Raw genomic sequence first — 23442 nt, forward strand, 5'->3', positions numbered from 1 at the left:
AATCTTTTTGTGATGAAAAGGGGCTAGTCATTAACACTGGGAAAACGAAGTATCTAGTTCTTAACCCTGCGAAAAAGACAATTAAACCGCCAATTTTAGATGCTGTTTCTTTAGAGAGGGTTACTGAGTTAGACTATCTTGGTATCCGCCTCTGTGATTCGATGAGTTGGGAATGTCACTTACACAAGATGTTGCTGACTCATAAAAGGGTATTGGCTGTCCTTCTTAAAGAACAACGTGCCTCAACCCTAAAACCTATCGCACCAATCCTTGACATTTATAGGGCAAGGGGCGTCAGTGCAGTTTTATATGGGGCCGAACTTTGGGGGACACACAAGGTGGATCAGTTGTCTCGCTCGGAAAGCAAGTTTTTGAAAGATTTAATGGGGCTTCCTTATAGCACCCCAACCCTCCCACTGTTATTAGACATGGGGCTAAGATCAATTAGCGACCAGGTTAGGCCCCGCCCTCTACTTCTATGGGCAAGAATCTGGAGAGTTCCAGAGTTGTCTTGCTTCGCGGACGGCTTAACTGATGTGCTGGAGTCGCCGGGCTGGTCCAAGATCCATTGGTTGAGAGAAGTCAAGCGTCTTCTTCTCAACATGGGTCTTGGCAATGCCTGGGCTAATAGAACTGCTCCCCCAATATCTGTGCTAAAGAAATTATATTGGAATTGGGTAGCTGATAGCAGATCCAGTAATTCTAAATTGTGTAGAACTTCCTTGGACTTCCTATTAATAAAAGATTTGCCCCTTTGTGAACCGTATTTGGAGATTGTCACTAAGCGCTGTGATAGGGCATTGTATTTTCAGTTTAGGATAGGCCATCTTCCCGTTGGGGAACTTACCTCTAGGTGGAAGCACTCGACCCAAACCACCTCTATGTGCCCATTTTGTGAACACAGGATTGAGTCAATCCCGCACCTGTTTTTCGAATGTTCGGCCTATGCCCTTCCCCGCAGTAGATGGTTAAAACCACTATGCAGAGAACTTGGGACAAGGCATTTTAAGGAGGCCTTGCGTGTCTTAAAAAATGATCCACGCCCACTTTATGCCTGCGGCATAGCCAAGTTCCTGGGTTGGGCCTGGCGTATTAGATCATCTAGGCGTTCTTATCTTGTTTAATTCGTTCTTAAATGATTTTATCTAATTTATTGGGGTCTTTTGTATAATGAATTGTATGTTAATGTACTGACTATTTTTATTGTCTCATTGTTTTGTGCTAAATGTACTGCTTTTTAAGATATTTTTTATATCGAAATAAAGCCTATGATGATCATGATGATGATAGAGATATCTCTAATAGAGATAGAGATATCTACAATAGAGATACAGACATCTCTAATAGAGATAGAGAGACATCTCTAATAGAGATAGAGAGACATCTCTAATAGAGATAGAGACATCTCTAATAGAGATAGAGACATCTCTAATAGAGATAGAGAGACATCTCTAATAGAGATAGAGAGACATCTCTAATAGAGATAGAGAGACATCTCTAATAGAGATAGAGAGATATCTCTAATAGAGATAGAGATATCTCCAATAGAGATAGAGATATCTCCAATAGAGATAGAGACATCTCTAATAGAGATAGAGAGACATCTCTAATAGAGATATAGAGATATCTCCAATGGAGATATCTCCAATAGAGATAGAGAGATATCTCTAATAGAGATAGAGATAGACATCTCTAATAGAGATAGATACATCTCTAATAGAAATAGAGATATCTAATAGAGATATCTCTAATAGAGATAGAGATATCTCTAATAGAGATAGAGATATCTCTAATAGAGATAGAGATATCTCTAATAGAGATAGAGACATCTCTAATAGAGATAGAGACATCTCTAATAGAGATAGAGATAAAGGTAGAGACATCTCTAATAGAGATAGAGATATCTGATAGAGATCTCTAATAGAGATATCTCTAATAGAGATAGAGATATCTCTAATAGAGATAGAGATATCTCTGATAGAGATATCTAATAGAGACTTCTCTAATAGAGATAGAGACATCTCTAATAGAGATAGAGACATCTCTAATAGAGATAGAGATGTCTCTAATAGAGATAGAGATGTCTCTAATAGAGATAGAGACGTCTCTAATAGAGATAGAGACATCTCTAATAGAGATAGAGATAGACATCTCTAATAGAGATAGAGATAGAGATCTCTAATATAGATAGAGATAGACATCTCTAATAGAGATAGAGATAGACATCTCTAATAGAGATAGAGAGACATCTCTAATAGAGATAGAGGCATCTCTAATAGAGATAGAGACATCTCTAATAGAGATAGAGAGACATCTCTAATAGAGATAGAGAGACATCTCTAAAAGAGATAGAGAGACATCTCTAATAGAGATAGAGAGGCATCTCTAATAGAGATAGAGACACCTCTAATAGAGATAGAGACATCTCTAATAGAGATCTCTAATAGAGACATCTCTAATAGAGATCTCTAATAGAGATAGAGATATCTCTAATGGAAATAGAGATAGAGACAGAGACATCTCTAATAGAGATACAGATAGATATCTCTAATAGAGATAGATACATCTCTAATAGAGATAGAGATATCTCTAATAGAAATAGAGATATCTAATAGAGATAGAGATATCTCTAATAAAGATAGAGATATCTCTAATAGAGATAGAGACATCTCTAATAGAGATAGAGACATCTCTAATAGAGATAGACATCTCTAATAGAGATAGAGAAAGAGATATCTCTAATAGAGATCTCGAATAGAGATAGAGATATCTCTAATGGAAATAGAGATATCTCTAATAGAGATAGAGACATCTCTAATAGAGATAGAGATAGATATCTCTAATAGAGATAGATACATCTCTAATAGAAATAGAGATATCTAATAGAGATATCTCTAATAAAGATAGAGATATCTCTAATAGAGATAGAGACATCTCTAATAGAGATAGAGACATCTCTAATAGAGATAGAGACATCTCTAATAGAGATAGAGACATCTCTAATAGAGACATCTCTAATAGAGACATCTCTAATAGAGATAGAGATATCTCTAATAGAGATAGATATATCTCTAATAGAGATAGATAGATCTATCTATATTTATCGAGATAGAGATAGAGATAGATCTATCTATATTTATCGAGATAGAGAGTGATCGAGATATCTCTAATAGAGATAGAGACATCTCTAATAGAGATAGAGATGTCACTATCTCTATTAAAGATGTCACTATCTCTATTAGAGATGTCACTAATAGAGATAGTGACATCTCTAATAGAAATAGAGACATCTCTAATAGAGATAGACATCTCTGATAGAGATATATCTTTAATAGAGATAGGGATAGAGATCTCTAATAGAGATAGAGATATCTCTAATAGAGATAGAGATATCTCTAATAGAGATAGAGATATCTCTAATAGAGATAGAGACATCTCTAATAGAGATAGAGATAAAGGTAGAGACATCTCTAATAGAGAGAGATATCTCTAATAGAGATAGAGATATCTCTGATAGAGATATCTCTAATAGAGATATCTCTAATAGAGATAGAGATATCTCTAATAGAGATAGAGATATCTCTGATAGAGATATCTCTAATAGAGACATCTCTAATAGAGATAGAGACATCTCCAATAGAGATAGAGATGTCTCTAATAGAGATAGAGATGTCTCTAATAGAGATAGACATGTCTCTAATAGAGATAGAGACATCTCTAATAGAGATAGAGATAGACATCTCTAATAGAGATAGAGATAGACATCTCTAATAGAGATAGAGATAGACATCTCTAATAGAGATAGAGATAGACATCTCTAATATAGATAGAGATAGACATCTCTAATAGAGATAGAGATATCTGAATGAATGAATGAATGAATCAAAAAATATTTAATAAAGCGCACTGCGGCCAAGCGGCTTCCTGGCGCTGGGGACCTGGTCAGAGCTCACAGAAGGGATCCGAGGGACCTACGAAGAAAAAGCCTGAATGAAAAGAAAAGTTTTGAGGGCTTTTCGAAAGTGGGTGTAAATGGGGATGGAGCGAATATGAAGTGGAAGGCTGTTCCAGAACTGGGGGGCCAAAACGGAGAGGCGAGTGCCACCAGTTCTGAGTTTGCGGAAACGGGGGATGTGCAGAAGAGAAAGAGAAGAAGAACGGAGGGTTCGACTAGTGACGTGGGATGAAATAAGGGAGGTGATGTAGGGAGGGGCAGAGCGGGAGTGAGCTCGAAAAGCGAAGCAGGCTAGTTTGAAAAGAGATCTGAAACGGATAGGGAGCCAGTGAAGAGATTTAAGAACAGGAGTAATGTGAGAGAATTTGGGAAGGGAGAAAATAAGGCGGGCAGCTTGATTTTGAATGGCCTGTAAACGTCGAGACTCGTAGGCAGGAATGCCCACGTACAGGCCATTCCCATAGTCGAGGCGAGAGATGACTAAAGCCAGGACTATGGTTTTGAGTGCATCAGTGGTGAAAAAGCGTGAGATTTTCCAGATGAGACGGAGGGAAAGAAAGCAGGAAGACACAACAGAGCTAATCTGACTATGCATTGTTAAGTCAGAACTAACTTTGATGCCGAGGGTGCGAACAGAGGGAGAGGGCGTAGGAGGGGGACCAAAAGAAAGGGGTCAGTGTGCTGGGGACCAGGGGTTAGATGAACCACCTGTGAGAACAAGTTCCGTCTTATCGGGGTTGAGCTTAAGATGGTTAGCGCTCATCCACTCGAAAATGAAGATTAAGGTGGAACTGAACTTAGGAAGAGAGTCAGGAGAGGAGGAAAGATCAAAGACGAGCTGGAGGTCATCTGCGTAGTTATACACAGAGACCCCCAGCTCAAGAAGAGAGGTGACAAGGGGACAGATGTAAAGATTAAAGAGAAGGGGGGAAAGAGAAGAACCCTGGGGAACACCACAGGTGACCGGACGGGGGGGGGGGGCAGAGAAACCGGAGAGATGAACCGCCTGGTACCTATCCCGAAGGAAGGATGCCAGCCAGGAGAGGGCCGCACCCCGAATGCCCGCTGCGTTGACACGGGCGAGAAGAATGGAATGGTCAACCGTGTCAAACGCAGCGGACAGATCGAGAAGGATCAGGGCTTGGGGGAGGTTGGAATCGGCCTTCCCCTTGAGTTCATCCAGAACCGCGAGAACCACTGCCTCCGTTGAGTGACCTGAGCGAAAGCCCGCCTGATGGGAAGCGAGAAGGCCATTATCCTCGATATACGAGGAGAGGCAAGAGGTGACATGGGTCTCGAGGATCTTAGCTAAATAGGGGAGAAGGGAGATGGGTCGGAAATGAGCAGGGAGGGAGGGATCCAGACCAGGTTTTTTTAGAATGGGGAGAACGACGGCTGATTTAAATGATAAAGGAACAGAACCAGAGGCCAAAGAAGAATTAAGTAGAGTGAGCGGGGGGACAGGAGAGTCAGTAAAAAGAGATCTCTAATAGAGATAGATCTATCTATATTTATCGAGATGGAGATAGAGATATAGATCTATCTATATTTATCGAGATAGAGATAGATCTATCTATATTTATTGAGATAGAGATAGAGACATCTCTAATAGAGATAGACATCTCTAATAGAGATAGAGACATCTCTAATAGAGATAGAGACATCTGTAATAGAGATAGAGACATCTTTAATAGAGATATAGAGATAAACCATAGAGAAAGAGAGATCTCTAATAGAGATAGAGACATCTCTAATAGAGATAGAGACATCTCTAATAGAGATAGAGACATCTCTAATAGAGATAGAGACATCTCTAATAGAGATAGAGACATCTCTAATAGAGATAGACATCTCTAATAGAGATAGACATATCTAATAGAGATAGACATCTCTAATAGAGAGATAGAGATATCTCTAATAGAGATAGAGATATCTCTAATAGAGATAGAGATATCTCTAATAGAGATAGAGATATCTCTAATAGAGATAGAGACATCTCTAATAGAGATAGAGACATCTCTAATAGAGATAGAGATATCTCTAATAGAGATAGAGATATCTCTAATAGAGATAGAGATATCTCTAATAGAGATAGAGATATCTCTAATAGAGATATCTCTAATAGAGATAGAGATATCTCTAATAGAGATAGAGATATCTAATAGAGATAGGGATATCTCTAATAGAGATAGATAGAGATATCTCTAATAGAGATAGATACACCTCTAATAGAGATAGAGACATCTCTAACAGAGATTGAGATATCTCTAATAGATATATCTAATAGAGATAGAGATATCTCTAATAGAGATAGAGATATCTTGAACAGAGATAGAGAGAGATCTCTAATAGAGATAGAGATATAGATATCTCTATTAGAGATAGAGACATCTCTAATAGAGGTAGAGATATCTCTAATAGAGATACAAGATATCTCTAATAGACATAGAGACATCTCTAATAGAGATAGAGATATCTCTAATAGAGATAGAGACATCTCTAATAGAGATAGAGACACCTCTAATAGAGATAGAGACATCTCTAACAGAGATTGAGATCTCTAAAATAGATAGAGATATCTCTAAAAGAGATAGAGATATCTCTAACAGAGAGAGAGATATCTCTAATAGAGATACAAGATATCTCTAATAGACATAGAGACATCTCTAATAGAGATAGAGATATCTCTAATAGAGATAGAGATAGAGACATCTCTAATAGAGATAGAGACATCTATAATAGAGATAGAGATATCTCTAATAGAGATAGAGATATCTCTAATAGAAAGATAGATATCTCTAATAGAGATAGAGATCTCTAATAGAGATAGAGATATCTCTAATAGAGATAGAGAGACATCTCTAATAGATAGATATATCTCTAATAGAGATAGAGATATCTCTAATAGAGATAGAGATATCTCTAATAGAGATATCTCTAATAGAGATATCTCTAATAGAGATAGAGATATCTCTAATAGAGATAGAGATATCTCTAATAGAGATAGAGACACCTCTAATAGAGATAGAGATATCTTGAACAGAGATAGAGAAAGATCTCTAATAGAGATAGAGACATAGATATCTCTATTAGAGATAGAGACAGAGATCTCTATTAGAGATAGAGACAGAGAGATCTCTATTAGAGATAGAGACAGAGAGATCTCTATTAGAGATAGAGACATCTCTAATAGAGGTAGAGACATCTCTAATAGAGATAGAGACATCTCTAATAGATATAGAGAGATATCTCATAGAGATAGAGAGATATCTCTAATAAAGATAGACATCTCTAATAGAGATAGAGATATCTCTAATATAGAAAGAGAGAGATAGAGATATCTCTAATAGAGATAGAGATATCTCTAATAGAGATAGATATCTCTAATAGAGATGTAGATATCTCTAATAGAGATAGAGATAGAGATATCTCTATTAGAGATAGAGACATCGATATCTCTATTAGAGATAGAGACATCGATATCTCTATTAGAGATAGAGACATCGATATCTCTATTAGAGATAGACATCGATATCTCTATTAGAGATAGACATCGATATCTCTATTAGAGATAGAGACATCTCTAATAGAGATAGAGACATCTCTAATAGAGATAGAGACATCTCTAATAGAGATAGAGACATCTCTAATAGAGATAGAGACATCTCTAATAGAGATAGAGACATCTCTAATAGAGATAGAGACATCTCTAATAGAGATAGAGACATCTCTAATAGAGATAGACATCTCTAATAGAGATAGACATCTCTAATAGAGACATCTCTAATAGAGACATCTCTAATAGAGACATCTCTAATAGAGATAGAGACCTCTCTAATAGAGATATAGACCTCTTTAATAGAGATAGAGACATCTCTCTAATAGAGATATCTCTAATAGAGATAGAGATATATCTAATAGAGAGAGATATCTCTAATAGAGATATCTCTAATAGAGATAGAGATATCTCTAATAGAGATAGAGATATCTCTAATAGAGATAGAGATATCTCTAATAGAGAGAGATAGAGATATCTCTAATAGAGATAGACAGAGATATCTCTATTAGAGATAGAGACATCTCTAATAGAGATAGAGACATCTCTAATAGAGATAGAGACATCTCTAATAGAGATAGAGAGATCTCTAATAGAGATAGAGAGATCTCTAATAGAGATAGAGACATCTCTAATAGAGATAGAGACATCTCTCTAATAGAGATAGAGAGATAGATATATCTCTAATAGAGATAGAGATAGATCTATCTATATTTATCAAGAGAGATAGAGATAGAGATAGATCTATCTATATTTATCGAGATAGAGAACTCTAATAGAGATAGATCTATCTATATTTATCGAGATAGAGATAGAGATAGCTCGATCTATATTTATCGAGATAGAGATAGAGATCGAGATATCTCTAATAGAGATAGAGAAAGAGACATCTCTAATAGAGATAGTGACATCTCTAATAGAGATAGTGACATCTCTAATAGAAATAGAGACATCTCTAATAGAAATAGAGACATCTCTAATACAGATAGAGACATTTCTGATAGAGATATATCTCTAATAGAGATAGGGATAGAGATCTCTAATAGAGATAGAGATATCTCTAATAGAGATAGAGACATCTCTAATAGAGAGAGATAAAGGTAGAGACATCTCTAATAGAGAGAGAGATATCTCTAATAGAGATAGATATATCTCTAATAGAGATAGAGATATCTCTGATAGAGATATCTCTAATAGAGATAGAGATATCTCTAATAGAGATAGAGACATCTCTAATAGAGATAGAGATAGACATCTCTAATAGAGATAGAGATAGACATCTCTAATAGAGATAGAGATAGACATCTCTAATAGAGATAGAGATATCTGAATGAATGAATGAATGAAAAAATATTTAATAAAGCGCACTGCGGCCAAGCGGCTTCCTGGCGCTGGGGACCTGGTCAGAGCTCACAGAAGGGATCCGAGGGACCTATGAAGAAAAAGCCTGAATGAAAAGAAAAGTTTTGAGGGCTTTTCGAAAGTGGGTGTAAATGGGGATGGAGCGAATATGAAGTGGAAGGCTGTTCCAGAACTGGGGGGCCAAAACGGAGAGGCGAGTGCCACCAGTTCTGAGTTTGCGGAAACGGGGGATGTGCAGAAGAGAAAGAGAAGAAGAACGGAGGGTTCGACTAGTGACGTGGGATGAAATAAGGGAGGTGATGTAGGGAGGGGCAGAGCGGGAGTGAGCTCGAAAAGCGAAGCAGGCTAGTTTGAAAAGAGATCTGAAACGGATAGGGAGCCAGTGAAGAGATTTAAGAACAGGAGTAATGTGAGAGAATTTGGGAAGGGAGAAAATAAGGCGGGCAGCTTGATTTTGAATGGCCTGTAAACGTCGAGACTCGTAGGCACGAATGCCCACGTACAGGCCATTCCCATAGTCGAGGCGAGAGATGACTAAAGCCAGGACTATGGTTTTGAGTGCATCAGTGGTGAAAAAGCGTGAGATTTTCCAGATGAGACGGAGGGAAAGAAAGCAGGAAGACACAACAGAGCTAATCTGACTATGCATTGTTAAGTCAGAACTAACTTTGATGCCGAGGGTGCGAACAGAGGGAGAGGGCGTAGGAGGGGGACCAAAAGAAAGGGGCCAGTGTGCTGGGGACCAGGGGTTAGATGAACCACCCGTGAGAACAAGTTCCGTCTTATCGGGGTTGAGCTTAAGATGGTTAGCGCTCATCCACTCGGAAATGAAGATTAAGGTGGAACTGAATTTAGGAAGAGAGTCAGGAGAGGAGGAAAGATCAAAGACGAGCTGGAGGTCATCTGCGTAGTTATACACAGAGACCCCCAGCTCAAGAAGAGAGGTGACAAGGGGACAGATGTAAAGATTAAAGAGAAGGGGGGAAAGAGAAGAACCATGGGGAACACCACAGGTGACCGGACGGGGGGGCAGAGAAACCGGAGAGATGAACCGCCTGGTACCTATCCCGAAGGAAGGATGCCAGCCAGGAGAGGGCCGCACCCCGCATGCCCGCTGCGTTGACACGGGCGAGAAGAATGGAATGGTCAACCGTGTCAAACGCAGCGGACAGATCGAGAAGGACCAGGGCTTGGGGGAGGTTGGAATCGGCCTTCCCCTTGAGTTCATCCAGAACCGCGAGAACCACTGCCTCCGTTGAGTGACCTGAGCGAAAGCCCGCCTGATGGGAAGCGAGAAGGCCATTATCCTCGATATACGAGGAGAGGCAAGAGGTGACATGGGTCTCGAGGATCTTAGCAAAATAGGGGAGAAGGGAGATGGGTCGGAAATGAGCAGGGAGGGAGGGATCCAGACCAGGTTTTTTTAGAATGGGGAGAACAACGGCGGATTTAAATGATAAAGGAACAGAACCAGAGGCCAACGAAGAATTAAGTAGAGTGAGCGGGGGGACAGGAGAGTCAGTAAAAAGAGATATCTCTAATAGAGAGATAGATATCTCTAATAGAAATAGAGATATCACTAATAGAGATAGAGACATCTGTGATAGAGACATCTCTAATAGAGATAGAGATCTCTAGTAGAGATAGACATCTCTAATAGAGATAGAGACATCTCCAATAGAGATAGAGACATCTCTAATAGAGATAGAGAGATATCTCAGATAGAGATATCTCTAATAGAGATAGAGATATCTCCAACAGAGATAGAGAGATCTCCGATAGAGATAGAGACATCTCCGATAGAGATAGAGACATCTCCGATAGAGATAGAGACATCTCCGATAGAGATAGAGACATCTCCGATAGAGATAGAGACGTCTCCGATAGAGACGTCTCTAATAGAGATAGAGACGTCTCTAATGGAGATAGAGACGTCTCTAATGGAGATAGAGACGTCTCTAATGGAGATAGAGAGGTCTCTAATGGAGATAGAGAGGTCTCTAATAGAGATAGAGATATCTCTAATAGAGATAGAGACATCTCTAAAAGAGATAGAGACATCTCTAATAGAGATAGAGACATCTCTAATAGAGATAGAGACGTCTCTAATGGAGATAGAGATATCTCTAATAGAGATAGAGTTATCTCTAATAGAGATAGAGACAGAGATATCTCTAATAGAGATAGAGACAGAGATATCTCTAATAGAGATAGAGATATCTCTAATAGAGATAGACATAGAGGGCTGCTGGTGACTTTTGTGGACTAACTGGAGGATTTGCTGTCCTGCATCGCTGACCCTCTTTCCCTGCTGTCTCTCCGTCCCCCACCGCCGCTATCACCATCAGCGGCCGCGGAGCGGGGACGGGACTACATCCTCCATCATCCCAAGCGCCTGGGGAGCCGCGTTACCGTTTTCCCGCCAGGAGGGGCATAATAGATCGCTGCGACTGAGGCAGAGCGGGCTGCTGGTGACTTTTGTGGACTAACTGGAGGATTTGCTGTCCTGCATCGCTGACCCTCTTTCCCTGCTGTCTCTCCGTCCCCCGCCGCCGCTATCACCATCAGCGGCAGCGGAGCGGGGACGGGACTACATCCCCCATCATCCCAAGCGCCTGGGGAGCCGCGTTGCCGTTTTCCCGCCAGGAGGGGCATAATAGATCGCTGCGACTCCCGCGTCGCGGGACCGCGCGCGGGCTAAGCCCGTGCAAAGGGCGGGCCGTCTGAGGCCGTCCGAGGTCGTACAAGGTCGGGTTGGGCCACACTCCTTGCATCCAGCTACGCCCCACTAGATAAGTAGATATTATCATTACCATTAATCTCTTGCCTTTGGGGGACTGTGCTGAGTGTGTTGGGGTTCGATCTGGACTGAGCTCCCGCTTTTAATGTCAACTCGCTCCGGCAAAAGTTTGAGGGGGGGAGGTGGGGGAGGGGAGGGAGATGGGGGGAGTATGATTGGCACCATGGATCGTTTTATTACCCGCGTGGCCAATGTAATCGACAAGGAAATTGGCATGGCTGAGCGCCGGTTGTCGCGAGGGCCCCTTGGTACTCGACGCTCATCGTTGGGACCGTTAATTTTGGTGCCTTCACCTGAACGTAGCCAGGAGCCCCCTTCCCATGCCCCCTTTCCCCTGGACCATCCCCGGGTGGCAGCTCTGAGAGCCAATATAGATGACCTTGAAGTACTGACAGATTCTGTACTTCAAGCAGAATATAATATGGCCACGGATCTAGTGATTAATGAGGCGGACACCATGCTTTCGCCCTTGGCCAGTTCCCCTAACCATGTAAAAACAACTGCGGTTCCAACTTTAGTGGTTCAAGTGGAAACTCACCCTGTCCCTAACAAAAGGAAAAGGTTGCCTACCCCGCAGAAAGGTAACCTGGCCAAAGATTACAAGAGGCGTAGGCAGGCAGGTGCCAAGTTGGGTGGCCCTCACAAGAAAGTGGGGCGAGATTCTTGCCCGCCGCAGGGAGATTTAGAGGAGGGTTTACCAGGAGGGATAGCGAATACTGGTTGTGGAGTACCGCTTGGAGGCCTTTTAACACAACCACACCTGGACTCCCTACTTGTAACACATTTAGAGAAAATGATGAAATCTTTACTTCTCCCGGTGTTGGACAAAATTGGGGGGCTCTTACAGCGGGTGGATAAAATGGAGCAGGAAACCCTGGATAATTTTCTCTCGCTAAAATCATTTATCAAATTACAGTTGAGAAATAGGGAGTCTGGCCAAGGGAGAGGGGATGACAATAGGGAGTCATATATAGTGCCTCAAAGTCCAGCCCTTACTACAGGCACCCCAACAGTAGTACCGGAGGTCCCTGTTTGTGCCCCACAGCCTACCCCTACAACTGTAGGGTCGGGAAGGAAGTCTGGTCCGCTAGTAACTAAAACCGCAAATAAAACCAAGCCCACTAAATTATCCAACAGTAAGAAGACCTGTCCCACAGCTTCTGGTATTGCTTCCAATGATAATCCCATTACCCCTGCCCTTAAGCCTGCGGCTTCCAGCCTATCCATGATTCTAAACCCTGAAGCATCCAAACCTGTAAAGGCCTGCTCTCATCCTACAGGCGAGGGGTTAGGAGAGGGAAGGGTGAATAACGTCAATCTCCCCCCTGCCTGCCAGCCTTACGTAGCTGTTCTGACCGGGGTGCCTGTGCTTAGCCCGGGCAAGCGGGAGACCTTTGAGGATTTGTATAATAAGACCCTTTTTTGGTTCAAAGAAAATAGGCCATTGCCTAAACCTTTGGAGGGACGGATCTTACATGTTAGGAGAGTTGGTTGGATTGGTTCTAAACAAAAAACGATAAATGGGGATTGTATAATTGTGAATTTTGACGACCCAAGGGTGGCTAGGCATGTATGCAGTGGACCCCAGAGGATGTATAGCCCACTTGCCTGTGGGGGTCAAATTGATATACATGACCTTAGCTACTTCTATTCCCCTAACTTGCCTGGGAAGACAGTTGGTTTTTATGGGTGGGAGGAGAGGGACGGCAGCCAGTTCTGTGGGCCCCTCCTCCACCCTAGTTTTTCTGACAGGCCTCCATACAAGCCACGAGATTGGCTTTTACAACAGTATTGACATCCTACCTGCCCAATATGGGAAACACACTGTGAGGTAATAGAGGAGTTGCCAAACATTAGCCAACCGATTAGTGTGGATTTGGTGAGGTCTCCCTTTTGTACTCCATCTAATATAAATCCCCCTAGGGAACAATTGCAATCGATTTTGCCATGTCCCAAACCACTTGCCCAGTCCTCCCTAATTAAGGCTACTTTGAAGGAGGTAATTACACCTAAAGTGACCATGTTGTTACCGACAATTGAGGCAATTGCAACTACTGCTAGCGCCCCCCTCATCAGTAATTTGGAGTTGGGGTGGGAGGAGGAGGCCAGTGCCCCATTAAAGGTTGTTAGTTGGAATATAGCAGGACTCGGACGGAATTTAGGTTTGCCAGATTGGAATGCCATGATTGAATCATATGGGATCTGTTTGTTCCAGGAGACTTGGTCCCTGGAACCTCAATATAAGATGGGCTATACCACCTATTCTGTCCCCGCCATACGCCCAAAGGGAGGGAAAGGCCGTCCCTCGGGAGGGCTGACAATCTGGGTGAATATTTCCCTGCGTTACTCTATCAAACTTATTACTACGAAGTCTCCTGATCTACAAAGGCTAACAGTCAGAGGCCCATGTGGTGGGAAAGTACTTGAAATTTTGAACATTTACGTCAGAGGAGCACGGGGGGGTTCTTCTACGTTATCCTCAACTGGCTTTGATGAGGAACTCAGAAATATCAAATCTGATGCCTTCATCTTGTTAGCGGGGGATTTTAATTGTACGTATGAACCCCTTGCCCTGGACGATGTGTTGGGTAATAGAGAAGATGATAATAGGAGAGGTATCCCAACATTGCAAATCCCACCAATCAGGAGATGGAATCAAGGTGTTATTGATTTCAATGCACTCTGTATGGAGTATGATCTTAGAGCTACCAATGGCAGATCCAACTCAGACCAAATGGGGGCCCACACGTTCAACAGAGTGGGCCATTCCTCACGGATTGACTACATTCTGCTGAACTACTGTTTATGGCCCTACTTGTTGGATATGGTGGTCTTGCCGTCTACTGATAGCGACCATAATCCATTGTCTCTATCCCTGCGCCCCCCTTGGTTGGGCCACTCCCCACTTCGCTTCCCTCACACGTGGAGAGTTACACATGAAGTATGCCCTTCAAATTGTGGTAGGCGTTTAAAATGGAACAACTTTGCTGCCAGGGAGTGCAAGATACAGGAGGCAAACTTAATAATGTCAAATGTTCCTTAACGTCTAGATTCTCCCCTCCCTAGTGCACAGGAGATCTCATTACTGTTTGATCAAACTACGCATGCACTAGGTGAGCTATTTTTAGTCCACACTGTGGGGAAGAAATCTAATACAAGAGGCGCCACAAAGGGCAATGTTGGGTGGTTCACTCCTGTCTGCCGAGAGGCTAAAAGGGAACTAATTAAGGTGGTTAAATCAAAGAACAGAGCCTTGATTAGTGCTGCAAGAGGCAACCAAAGGAGAATTATTAGGAGGCTAAAATAGCATGGGAGGACCAGTTTTGGCATGATTTAAAGGCCACTAGCACAAGGAAGGACTCTAAGGGTTTTTGGGATTTACTAAGAGCAAGGGATAAGCCCGCGGACTCACTAATAACATGCAATATACCAGAGGACGCGTGGTTTGACCATATTTTCAAACTCTATAATGTGGCTCTGAGTGCGGAGACATGTTCGACTGAAAGTTATTCTGTAGTACCCTGTGAATTCACTGAGGAGCATTTGTTCACTGTCAAGGAACTGGTGGGGGCTATCACATGCCTTGTCCCCAATAAAGCTGCAGGCCCGGATGGCTTGCCAGGGGATTTGTTACGTACCAACCCAGTAGAGTGGGCGAAACTTATCGCTGCTCTACTGAATGCTAGCTTCAGTGGGGCAACTCTCCTAGGCTCATGGAAGGGCGCTGAAGTTGTTCCCATCTTTAATAAAGGGAGTCGGTCCGACCCCGCCAATTATCGCCCCATAAGCCTTTTAGACTCCTCACAGAAAGTGGCAGGCAAAGTGGTTTTAGGCAGGCTACTACAATGGATTGAGGAAAAAAGTATTCTTTCTGATTTTCAGGCCGGTTTTAGATCAGGTATGGGGACGATAGAGCAATGCTTTCGGCTTTTGATGCTCTATTGGAAAGTGGTTGTACTGGGCAAGGGCAGTCTGTATCTCGCTTTTATTGATTTGCGGACTGCCTTTGACCTGGTCCCGCGCAACCAACTTTGGGGTGTGCTGAATGACCTGGGTATTCCTCCCTACCTTCTAAGCTTATTGGTAAAGTTGCATGCCGACAACTTTGCGCAGATCAGGTGGGGTAACCAGGGCCAAAAAACAAATTGAATACCTGTAAATAGAGGAGTACGCCAGGGGTGTGTTGTAGCCCCCACTCTGTTTTCTTTGTATGTGAATGGAGTGGTGGACTTTCTATCGGAAGTTCCATCAGATGCACCATCCCTGGCCGGCAGAAGAATACCCACTCTCCTATTTGCAGATGATACCCTCCTGATCTCCAAAACCCCGGTAGGCCTGCAGAGCCTGCTATCTAGTTTTAAATCTTTTTGTGATGAAAAGGGGCTAGTCATTAACACTGGGAAAACGAAGTATCTAGTTCTTAACCCTCCGAAAAAGACAATTAAACCGCCAATTTTAGATGCTGTTTCTTTAGAGAGGGTTACTGAGTTAGACTATCTTGGTATCCGCCTCTGTGATTCGATGAGTTGGGAATGTCACTTACACAAGATGTTGCTGACTCATAAAAGGGTATTGGGTGTCCTTCTTAAAGAACAACGTGCCTCAACCCTAAAACCTATCGCACCAATCCTTGACATTTATAGGGCAAGGGGCGTCAGTGCAGTTTTATATTGGGCCGAACTTTGGGGGACACACAAGGTGGATCAGTTGTCTCGCTCGGAAAGCAAGTTTTTGAAAGATTTAATGGGGCTTCCTTATAGCACCCCAACCCTCCCACTGTTATTAGACATGGGGCTAAGATCAATTAGCGACCAGGTTAGGCCCCGCCCTCTACTTCTATGGGCAAGAATCTGGAGAGTTCCAGAGTTGTCTTGCTTCGCGGACGGCTTAACTGATGTGCTGGAGTCGCCGGGCTGGTCCAAGATCCATTGGTTGAGAGAAGTCAAGCGTCTTCTTCTCAACATGGGTCTTGGCAATGCCTGGGCTAATAGAACTGCTCCCCCAATATCTGTGCTAAAGAAATTATATTGGAATTGGGTAGCTGATAGCAGATCCAGTAATTCTAAATTGTGTAGAACTTCCTTGGACTTCCTATTAATAAAAGATTTGCCCCTTTGTGAACCGTATTTGGACATTGTCACTAAGCGCTGTGATAGGGCATTGTATTTTCAGTTTAGGATAGGCCTTCTTCCCGTTGGGGAACTTACCTCTAGGTGGAAGCACTCGACCCAAACCACCTCTATGTGCCCATTTTGTGAACACAGGATTGAGTCAATCCCGCACCTGTTTTTCGAATGTTCGGCCTATGCCCTTCCCCGCAGTTGATGGTTAAAACCACTATGCAGAGAACTTGGGACAAGGCATTTTAAGGAGGCCTTGCGTGTCTTAAAAAATGATCCACGCCCACTTTATGCCTGCGGCATAGCCAAGTTCCTGGGTTGGGCCTGGCGTATTAGATCATCTAGGCGTTCTTATCTTGTTTAATTCGTTCTTAAATGATTTTATCTAATTTATTGGGGTCTTTTGTATAATGAATTGTATGTTAATGTACTGACTATTTTTATTGTCTCATTGTTTTGTGCTAAATGTACTGCTTTTTAAGATATTTTTTATATCGAAATAAAGCCTATGATGATCATGATGATGATAGAGATATCTCTAATAGAGATAGAGATATCTACAATAGAGAAAGATATCTCTAATAGAGATATCTCTAATAGAGATAGAGATAGAGACATCTCTAATAGAGATAGAGATATCTCTAATAGAGAGACAGATAGAGATAGAGACATCACTAATAGAGATAGAGACATCTCTAATAGAGAGATAGAGATAGATCTATCTATATTTATCGAGATAGAGATATCTCTAATAGAGATAGAGATATCTCTAATAGAGATAGATCTATCTATATTTATCGAGATAGAGATAGAGATAGATCTATCTATATTGATAGAGATAGAGATATCTCTAATAGAGATAGCTCTAATAGAGATAGAGATATCTCTAAGAGATAGAGACATCTCTAATAGAGATGGAGATACAGACATCTCTAATAGAGATAGAGACATCTCTAATAGAGATAGAGAGATATCTCTAATAGAGATAGAGACATCTCTAATAGAGATAGAGATATCTCTAATAGAGATAGAGACATCTCTAATAGAGATAGAGACATCTCTAATAGAGATAGAGAGATATCTCCGATAGAGAGATCTCTAATAGAGATAGAGAGATCTCTAATAGAGATAGAGAGATATCTCTAATAGAGATAGAGAGATATCTCTAATAGAGATAGAGGTATCTCCAATAGAGATAGAGAGATATCTATAATAGAGAGAGACATCTCTAATAGAGATCTCTAATAGAGATAGAGATATCTCTAATGGAAATAGAGATATCTCTAATAGAGATAGAGCTAGAGACATCTCTAATAGAGATAGAGCGATATCTCTAATAGAGATAGATACATCTCTAATAGAGATAGATACATCTCTAATAGAGATAGAGATATCTCTAATAGAGATAGAGACATCTCTAATAGAGATAGAGACATCTCTAATAGAGATAGAGACATCTCTAATAGAGATAGAAACATCTCTAATAGAGATAGAGACATCTCTAATAGAGATAGAGATAGAGATATCTCTAATAGAGATAGAGATAGCTTTAATAGAGATAGATATCTCTAATAGAGATAGAGCTAGAGATATCTCTAATAGAGATAGAGATATCTAATAGAGATAGAGATATCTCTAATAAAGATAGAGACATCTCTAATAGAGATAGAGAGACATCTCTAATAGAGATAGAGACACCTCTAATAGAGATAGAGACATCTCTAATAGAGATAAAGACATCTCTAATAGAGATAGAGATACAGACATCTCTAATAGAGATAGAGGTATCTCCAATAGAGATAGAGACATCTCTAATAGAGATCTCTAATAGAGATAGAGACATCTCTAATAGAGATAGAGACATCTCTAATAGAGATAGAGACATCTCTAATAGAGATAGAGACATCTCTAATAGAGATAGAGACATCTCTAATAAAGATAGAGACATCTCTAATAGAGATAGAGACATCTCTAATAGAGATCTCTAATAGAGATATCTCTAATGGAGATAGAGATAGACACATCTCTAATAGAGATAGAGATATCTAATAGAGATAGAGATATCTCTAATAAAGATAGACATCTCTAATAGAGATAGAGAGACATCTCTAATAGAGATAGAGACATCTCTAATAGAGATAGAGAGACATCTCTAATAGAGATAGAGATATCTCTAATAGAGATAGAGATAGACATCTCTCATAGAGATATCTCTAATAGAGATAGATACATCTCTAATAGAGATAGAGATATCTAATAGAGATAGAGATATCTCTAATAAAGATAGACATCTCTAATAGAGATAGAGAGACATCTCTAATAGAGATAGAGACACCTCTAATAGAGATAGAGACATCTCTAATAGAGATAGAGACATCTCTAATAGAGATAGAGATCCTCTAATAGAGATAGAGATATCTCTAATAGAGATAGAGACATCTCTAATAGAGATAGAGATATCTCTAATAGAGATAGAGATATCTCTAATAGAGATAGAGATATCTATATTTATCGAGATAGAGATAGAGATAGATCTATCTATATTTATCGAGATAGAGATAGAGATAGCTCTAATAGATAGAGATAGAGATATCTCTAATAGAGATAGAGAAAGATATCTCTAATAGAGATAGAGACATCTCTAATAGAGAGATATCTCTAATAGAGATAGACATCTCTAATAGAGATAGAGATAGAGATATCTCTAATAGAGATAGAGATATCTCTAATAGAGATAGAGACATCTCTAATAGAGATAGAGACATCTCTAATAGAGATAGAGAGACATCCCTAATAGAGATAGAGATATCTCTAATAGAGATAGAGATATCTCTAATAGAGATAGAGATATCTCTAATAGAGATAGAGATATCTCTAATAGAGATAGAGATATCTCCAATAGAGATAGAGATATCTCCAATAGAGATATCTCCAATAGAGATAGAAATATCTCTAATAGAGATAGAGATATCTCTAATAGAGATAGAGATATCTCTAATAGAGATACAGACATCTCTAATAGAGATAGAGATATCTCTAATAGAGATAGAGATATCTCTAATAGAGATAGAGAGAGTTTTTGCCAGTAAGTGCTTGCTTCCATTTACTGTGCCAGGGCTACAATATATGGCTGGCTCAATAAGGCCACCCCCCCCCCCCTTTCATCCATTGCTTTATAGAAGCCTGTACAGCTAGGTCTTAGGCACTCATGGGACTCACTAGTCAAAACCCTCATGGCTCCATGCACTGCATTCAGGTCTCCACTGACGAGCATCTCCATCAGCAAGTTGAAAAGCTGAGGCCAGGCCTCAGGCCAGTCCCAGTGCGCTATCGCAGATACCGCATAGGCCACGCTGGAGCGCACCTTGCTGATTGACTCCCTCAGCCCGTTGGGAAGCAGCTGTCTGATGACCATTTTCGCCTGGAAGATCAAAAGCAGTACAGTTTGAGGCATACCTAAAAAAATAGGATGAACTAGGGCACATGGAATAAAGTAATCGCTGCAGGAAAAACCAATTTAAAAAAGCTACAAGAGACCTTTTCCTGCAAACACCGACCTGACCAGTGGCAAGCCGACCAGGACTGGGCCCTCCTGTTGGCCTACTCTGTGAATTTTTAAGTGCCTCCCCTGAGGTCCTGTGGGCCTTTAGAAGTGTACTTCTGTGGTGAACTGGGACTTAAAGGATTAGAGTAAGAGGGTAAAATGTTTGACCAGCATGACCTAATCACTTCAACGCGGTCAGTGTCAAACTGCGCCCATGTCCTGTTCTACTGCAACCATTGATTACTACTACCACTGTGTGGTATCTGGGTTACCCCAATAGGATTTTTGACAATTTGGTGCCATTCTGTTGATGACATTTTACTCTGTTTTTCCAATTCAATTTGGGATTTTCATTGATTTGCATTTCCACTGCAAATTATTACTTTAGTACTGAATAAATACACATTTTCTCAAACTGCTCTGCATCATAGCTACCTGGGGGTTGAGCTCAGGTAAATGTACTGCTTTTTAAGATATTTTTTATATCGAAATAAAGCCTATGATGATCATGATGATGATGATAGAGATATCTCTAATAGAGATAGACATCTCTAATAGAGATAGAGATAGAGACATCTCTAATAGAGAGAGAGATAGAGATCTCTAATAGAGAGACAGATAGAGACATCACTAATAGAGATAGAAACATCTCTAATAGAGATAGAGACATCTCTAATAGAGAGATAGAGATAGATCTATCTATATTTATCGAGATAGAGATATCTCTATCTCTATTAAAGCTATCTCTATCTCTATTAGAGATAGCTCTATCTCTATTAGAGATGTCTCTATCTCTATCTCTATTAGAGATGTCTCTATCTCTTAGAGATATCTCTATCTCTATTACAGCTATCTCTATCTCTATTAGAGATATCTCTATCTCTAATAGAGATAGATCTATCTATATTTATCGAGATAGAGATATCTCTAATAGAGATAGAGATAGCTGTAATAGAGATAGAGATATCTCTAAGAGATAGAGACATCTCTAATAGAGATAGAGATAGAGACATCTCTAATAGAGATAGAGCTATCTCTAATAGAGATAGAGATAGCTTTAATAGAGATAGAGATATCTCTAATAGAAATAGAGATATTTCTAATAGAGATAGAGACATCTCTAATAGAGATAAAGACATCTCTAATAGAGATAGAGATACAGACATCTCTAATAGAGATAGAGACATCTCTAATAGAGATAGAGACATCTCCAATAGAGATAGAGGTATATCTCCAATAGAGATAGAGACATCTCTAATAGAGATCTCTAATAGAGATAGAGACATCTCTAATAGAGATAGAGACATCTCTAATAGAGATAGAGACATCTCTAATAGAGATAGAGACATCTCTAATAGAGATAGAGACATCTCTAATAAAGATAGAGAAAGAGATATCTCTAATAGAGATAGAGATATCTCTAATGGAGATAGAGACATCTCTAATAGAGATAGAGATAGAGACATCTCTAATAGATATAGAGATAGACATCTCTCATAGAGATATCTCTAATAGAGATAGATACATCTCTAATAGAGATAGAGATATCTAATAGAGATAGAGATATCTCTAATAAAGATAGAGACACCTCTAATAGAGATAGAGAGACATCTCTAATAGAGATAGAGAGACACCTCTAATAGAGATAGAGATAGAGATATCTCTAATAGAGATAGAGACATCTCTAATAGAGATAGAGACATCTCTAATAGAGATAGAGACATCTCTAATAGAGATAGAGACATCTCTAATAGAGATAGAGATCCTCTAATAGAGATAGAGATATCTCTAATAGAGATAGAGATAGAGACATCTCTAATAGAGATAGAGACATCTCTAATAGAGATAGAGACATCTCTAATAGAGACAGAGACATCTCTAATAGAGACAGAGACATCTCTAATAGAGATAGAGATATCTCTAATAGAGATAGAGATATCTCTAATAGAGATAGAGACATCTTTAATAGAGATAGAGACATCTTTAATAGAGATAGAGACATCTCTAATAGAGATAGATAGAGACATCTCTAATAGAGATAGAGACATCTCTAATAGAGATAGAGACATCTCTAATAGAGAGAGATAGAGATAGATCTATCTATATTTATCGAGATAGAGATAGAGATAGATCTATCTATATTTATCGAGATAGAGATAGATCTATCTATATTTATCGAGATAGATCTATCTATATTTATCGAGATAGAGATAGAGATAGAGATATCCCTAATAGAGATAGAGATATCTCTAATAGAGATAGAGATATCTCTAATAGAGATAGAGATATCTCTAATTGAGATGGAGATAGAGACATCCCTAATAGACATACAGACATCTCTAATAGACATAGAGACATCTCTAATAGAGATAGAGACATCTCTAATAGAGATAGAGACATCTCCAATAGAGATAGAGATAGAGACATCTCCAATAGAGATAGAGATATCTCCAATAGAGATAGAGAGATATCTCTAATAGAGATAGAGAAATATCTCTAATAGAGATAGAGACATCTCTAATAGAGATAGAGATCTCTAATAGAGATAGAGATCTCTCTAATGGAGTTAGAGATATCTCTAATGGAGATAGAGATCTCTCTAATGGAGATAGAGATCTCTCTAATGGAGATAGAGATATCTCTAATGGAGATAGAGATATCTCTAATGGAGATAGAGATATCTCCAATGGAGATAGAGATATCTCCAATGGAGATAGAGACATCTCCAATAGAGATAGAGAGACATCTCTAATAGAGATAGAGAGACCTCTAATAGAGATAGAGACACCTCTAATAGAGATAGAGAGACATCTCTAATAGAGATAGAGACACCTCTAATAGAGATAGAGACATCTCTAATAGAGATAGAGATAGCGACATCTCTATATCTATTAGAGATGTCTCTATCTCTATCTCTATTAGAGATATCTCTGTCTCTATCTCTAATAGAGATATCTCTATCTCTAATAGAGATAGAGACATCTCTGATAGAGATAGAGACATCTCTGATAGAGATAGAGACATCTCTGATAGAGATAGAGATAGCGACATCCGTAAGAGATAGACATCCCTAATAGAGATAGAGATAGAGACATCTCTAATAGA

General features: G+C 40.0%; 2 protein-coding genes across 2 annotated transcripts in view; both read right to left on the reverse strand.

The window, feature by feature from the left end:
* LOC146866925 (lysine-specific demethylase 5B-like) overlaps positions 1–20208 on the reverse strand; it is a 717572-nt gene extending 697364 nt beyond the window's left edge. Inside the window, exon 1 of the mRNA XM_085618314.1 lies at positions 20013–20208. Coding sequence (XP_085474440.1) covers positions 20013–20208 — 196 coding nt within the window. The remainder of the gene's footprint in view (positions 1–20012) is intronic.
* A 59-nt stretch (positions 20209–20267) lies between these two features.
* The window catches only part of LOC146866927 (importin-9-like), an 80911-nt gene continuing 77736 nt past the window's right edge, over positions 20268–23442 (reverse strand). Inside the window, exon 5 of the mRNA XM_085618324.1 lies at positions 20268–20293. Coding sequence (XP_085474450.1) covers positions 20268–20293 — 26 coding nt within the window. The remainder of the gene's footprint in view (positions 20294–23442) is intronic.

The sequence above is a fragment of the Triturus cristatus genome, chromosome 1_2, assembly GCF_964204655.1.
Source record: "Triturus cristatus chromosome 1_2, aTriCri1.1, whole genome shotgun sequence".
NCBI classification, from domain to species: Eukaryota; Metazoa; Chordata; class Amphibia; order Caudata; family Salamandridae; genus Triturus; species Triturus cristatus.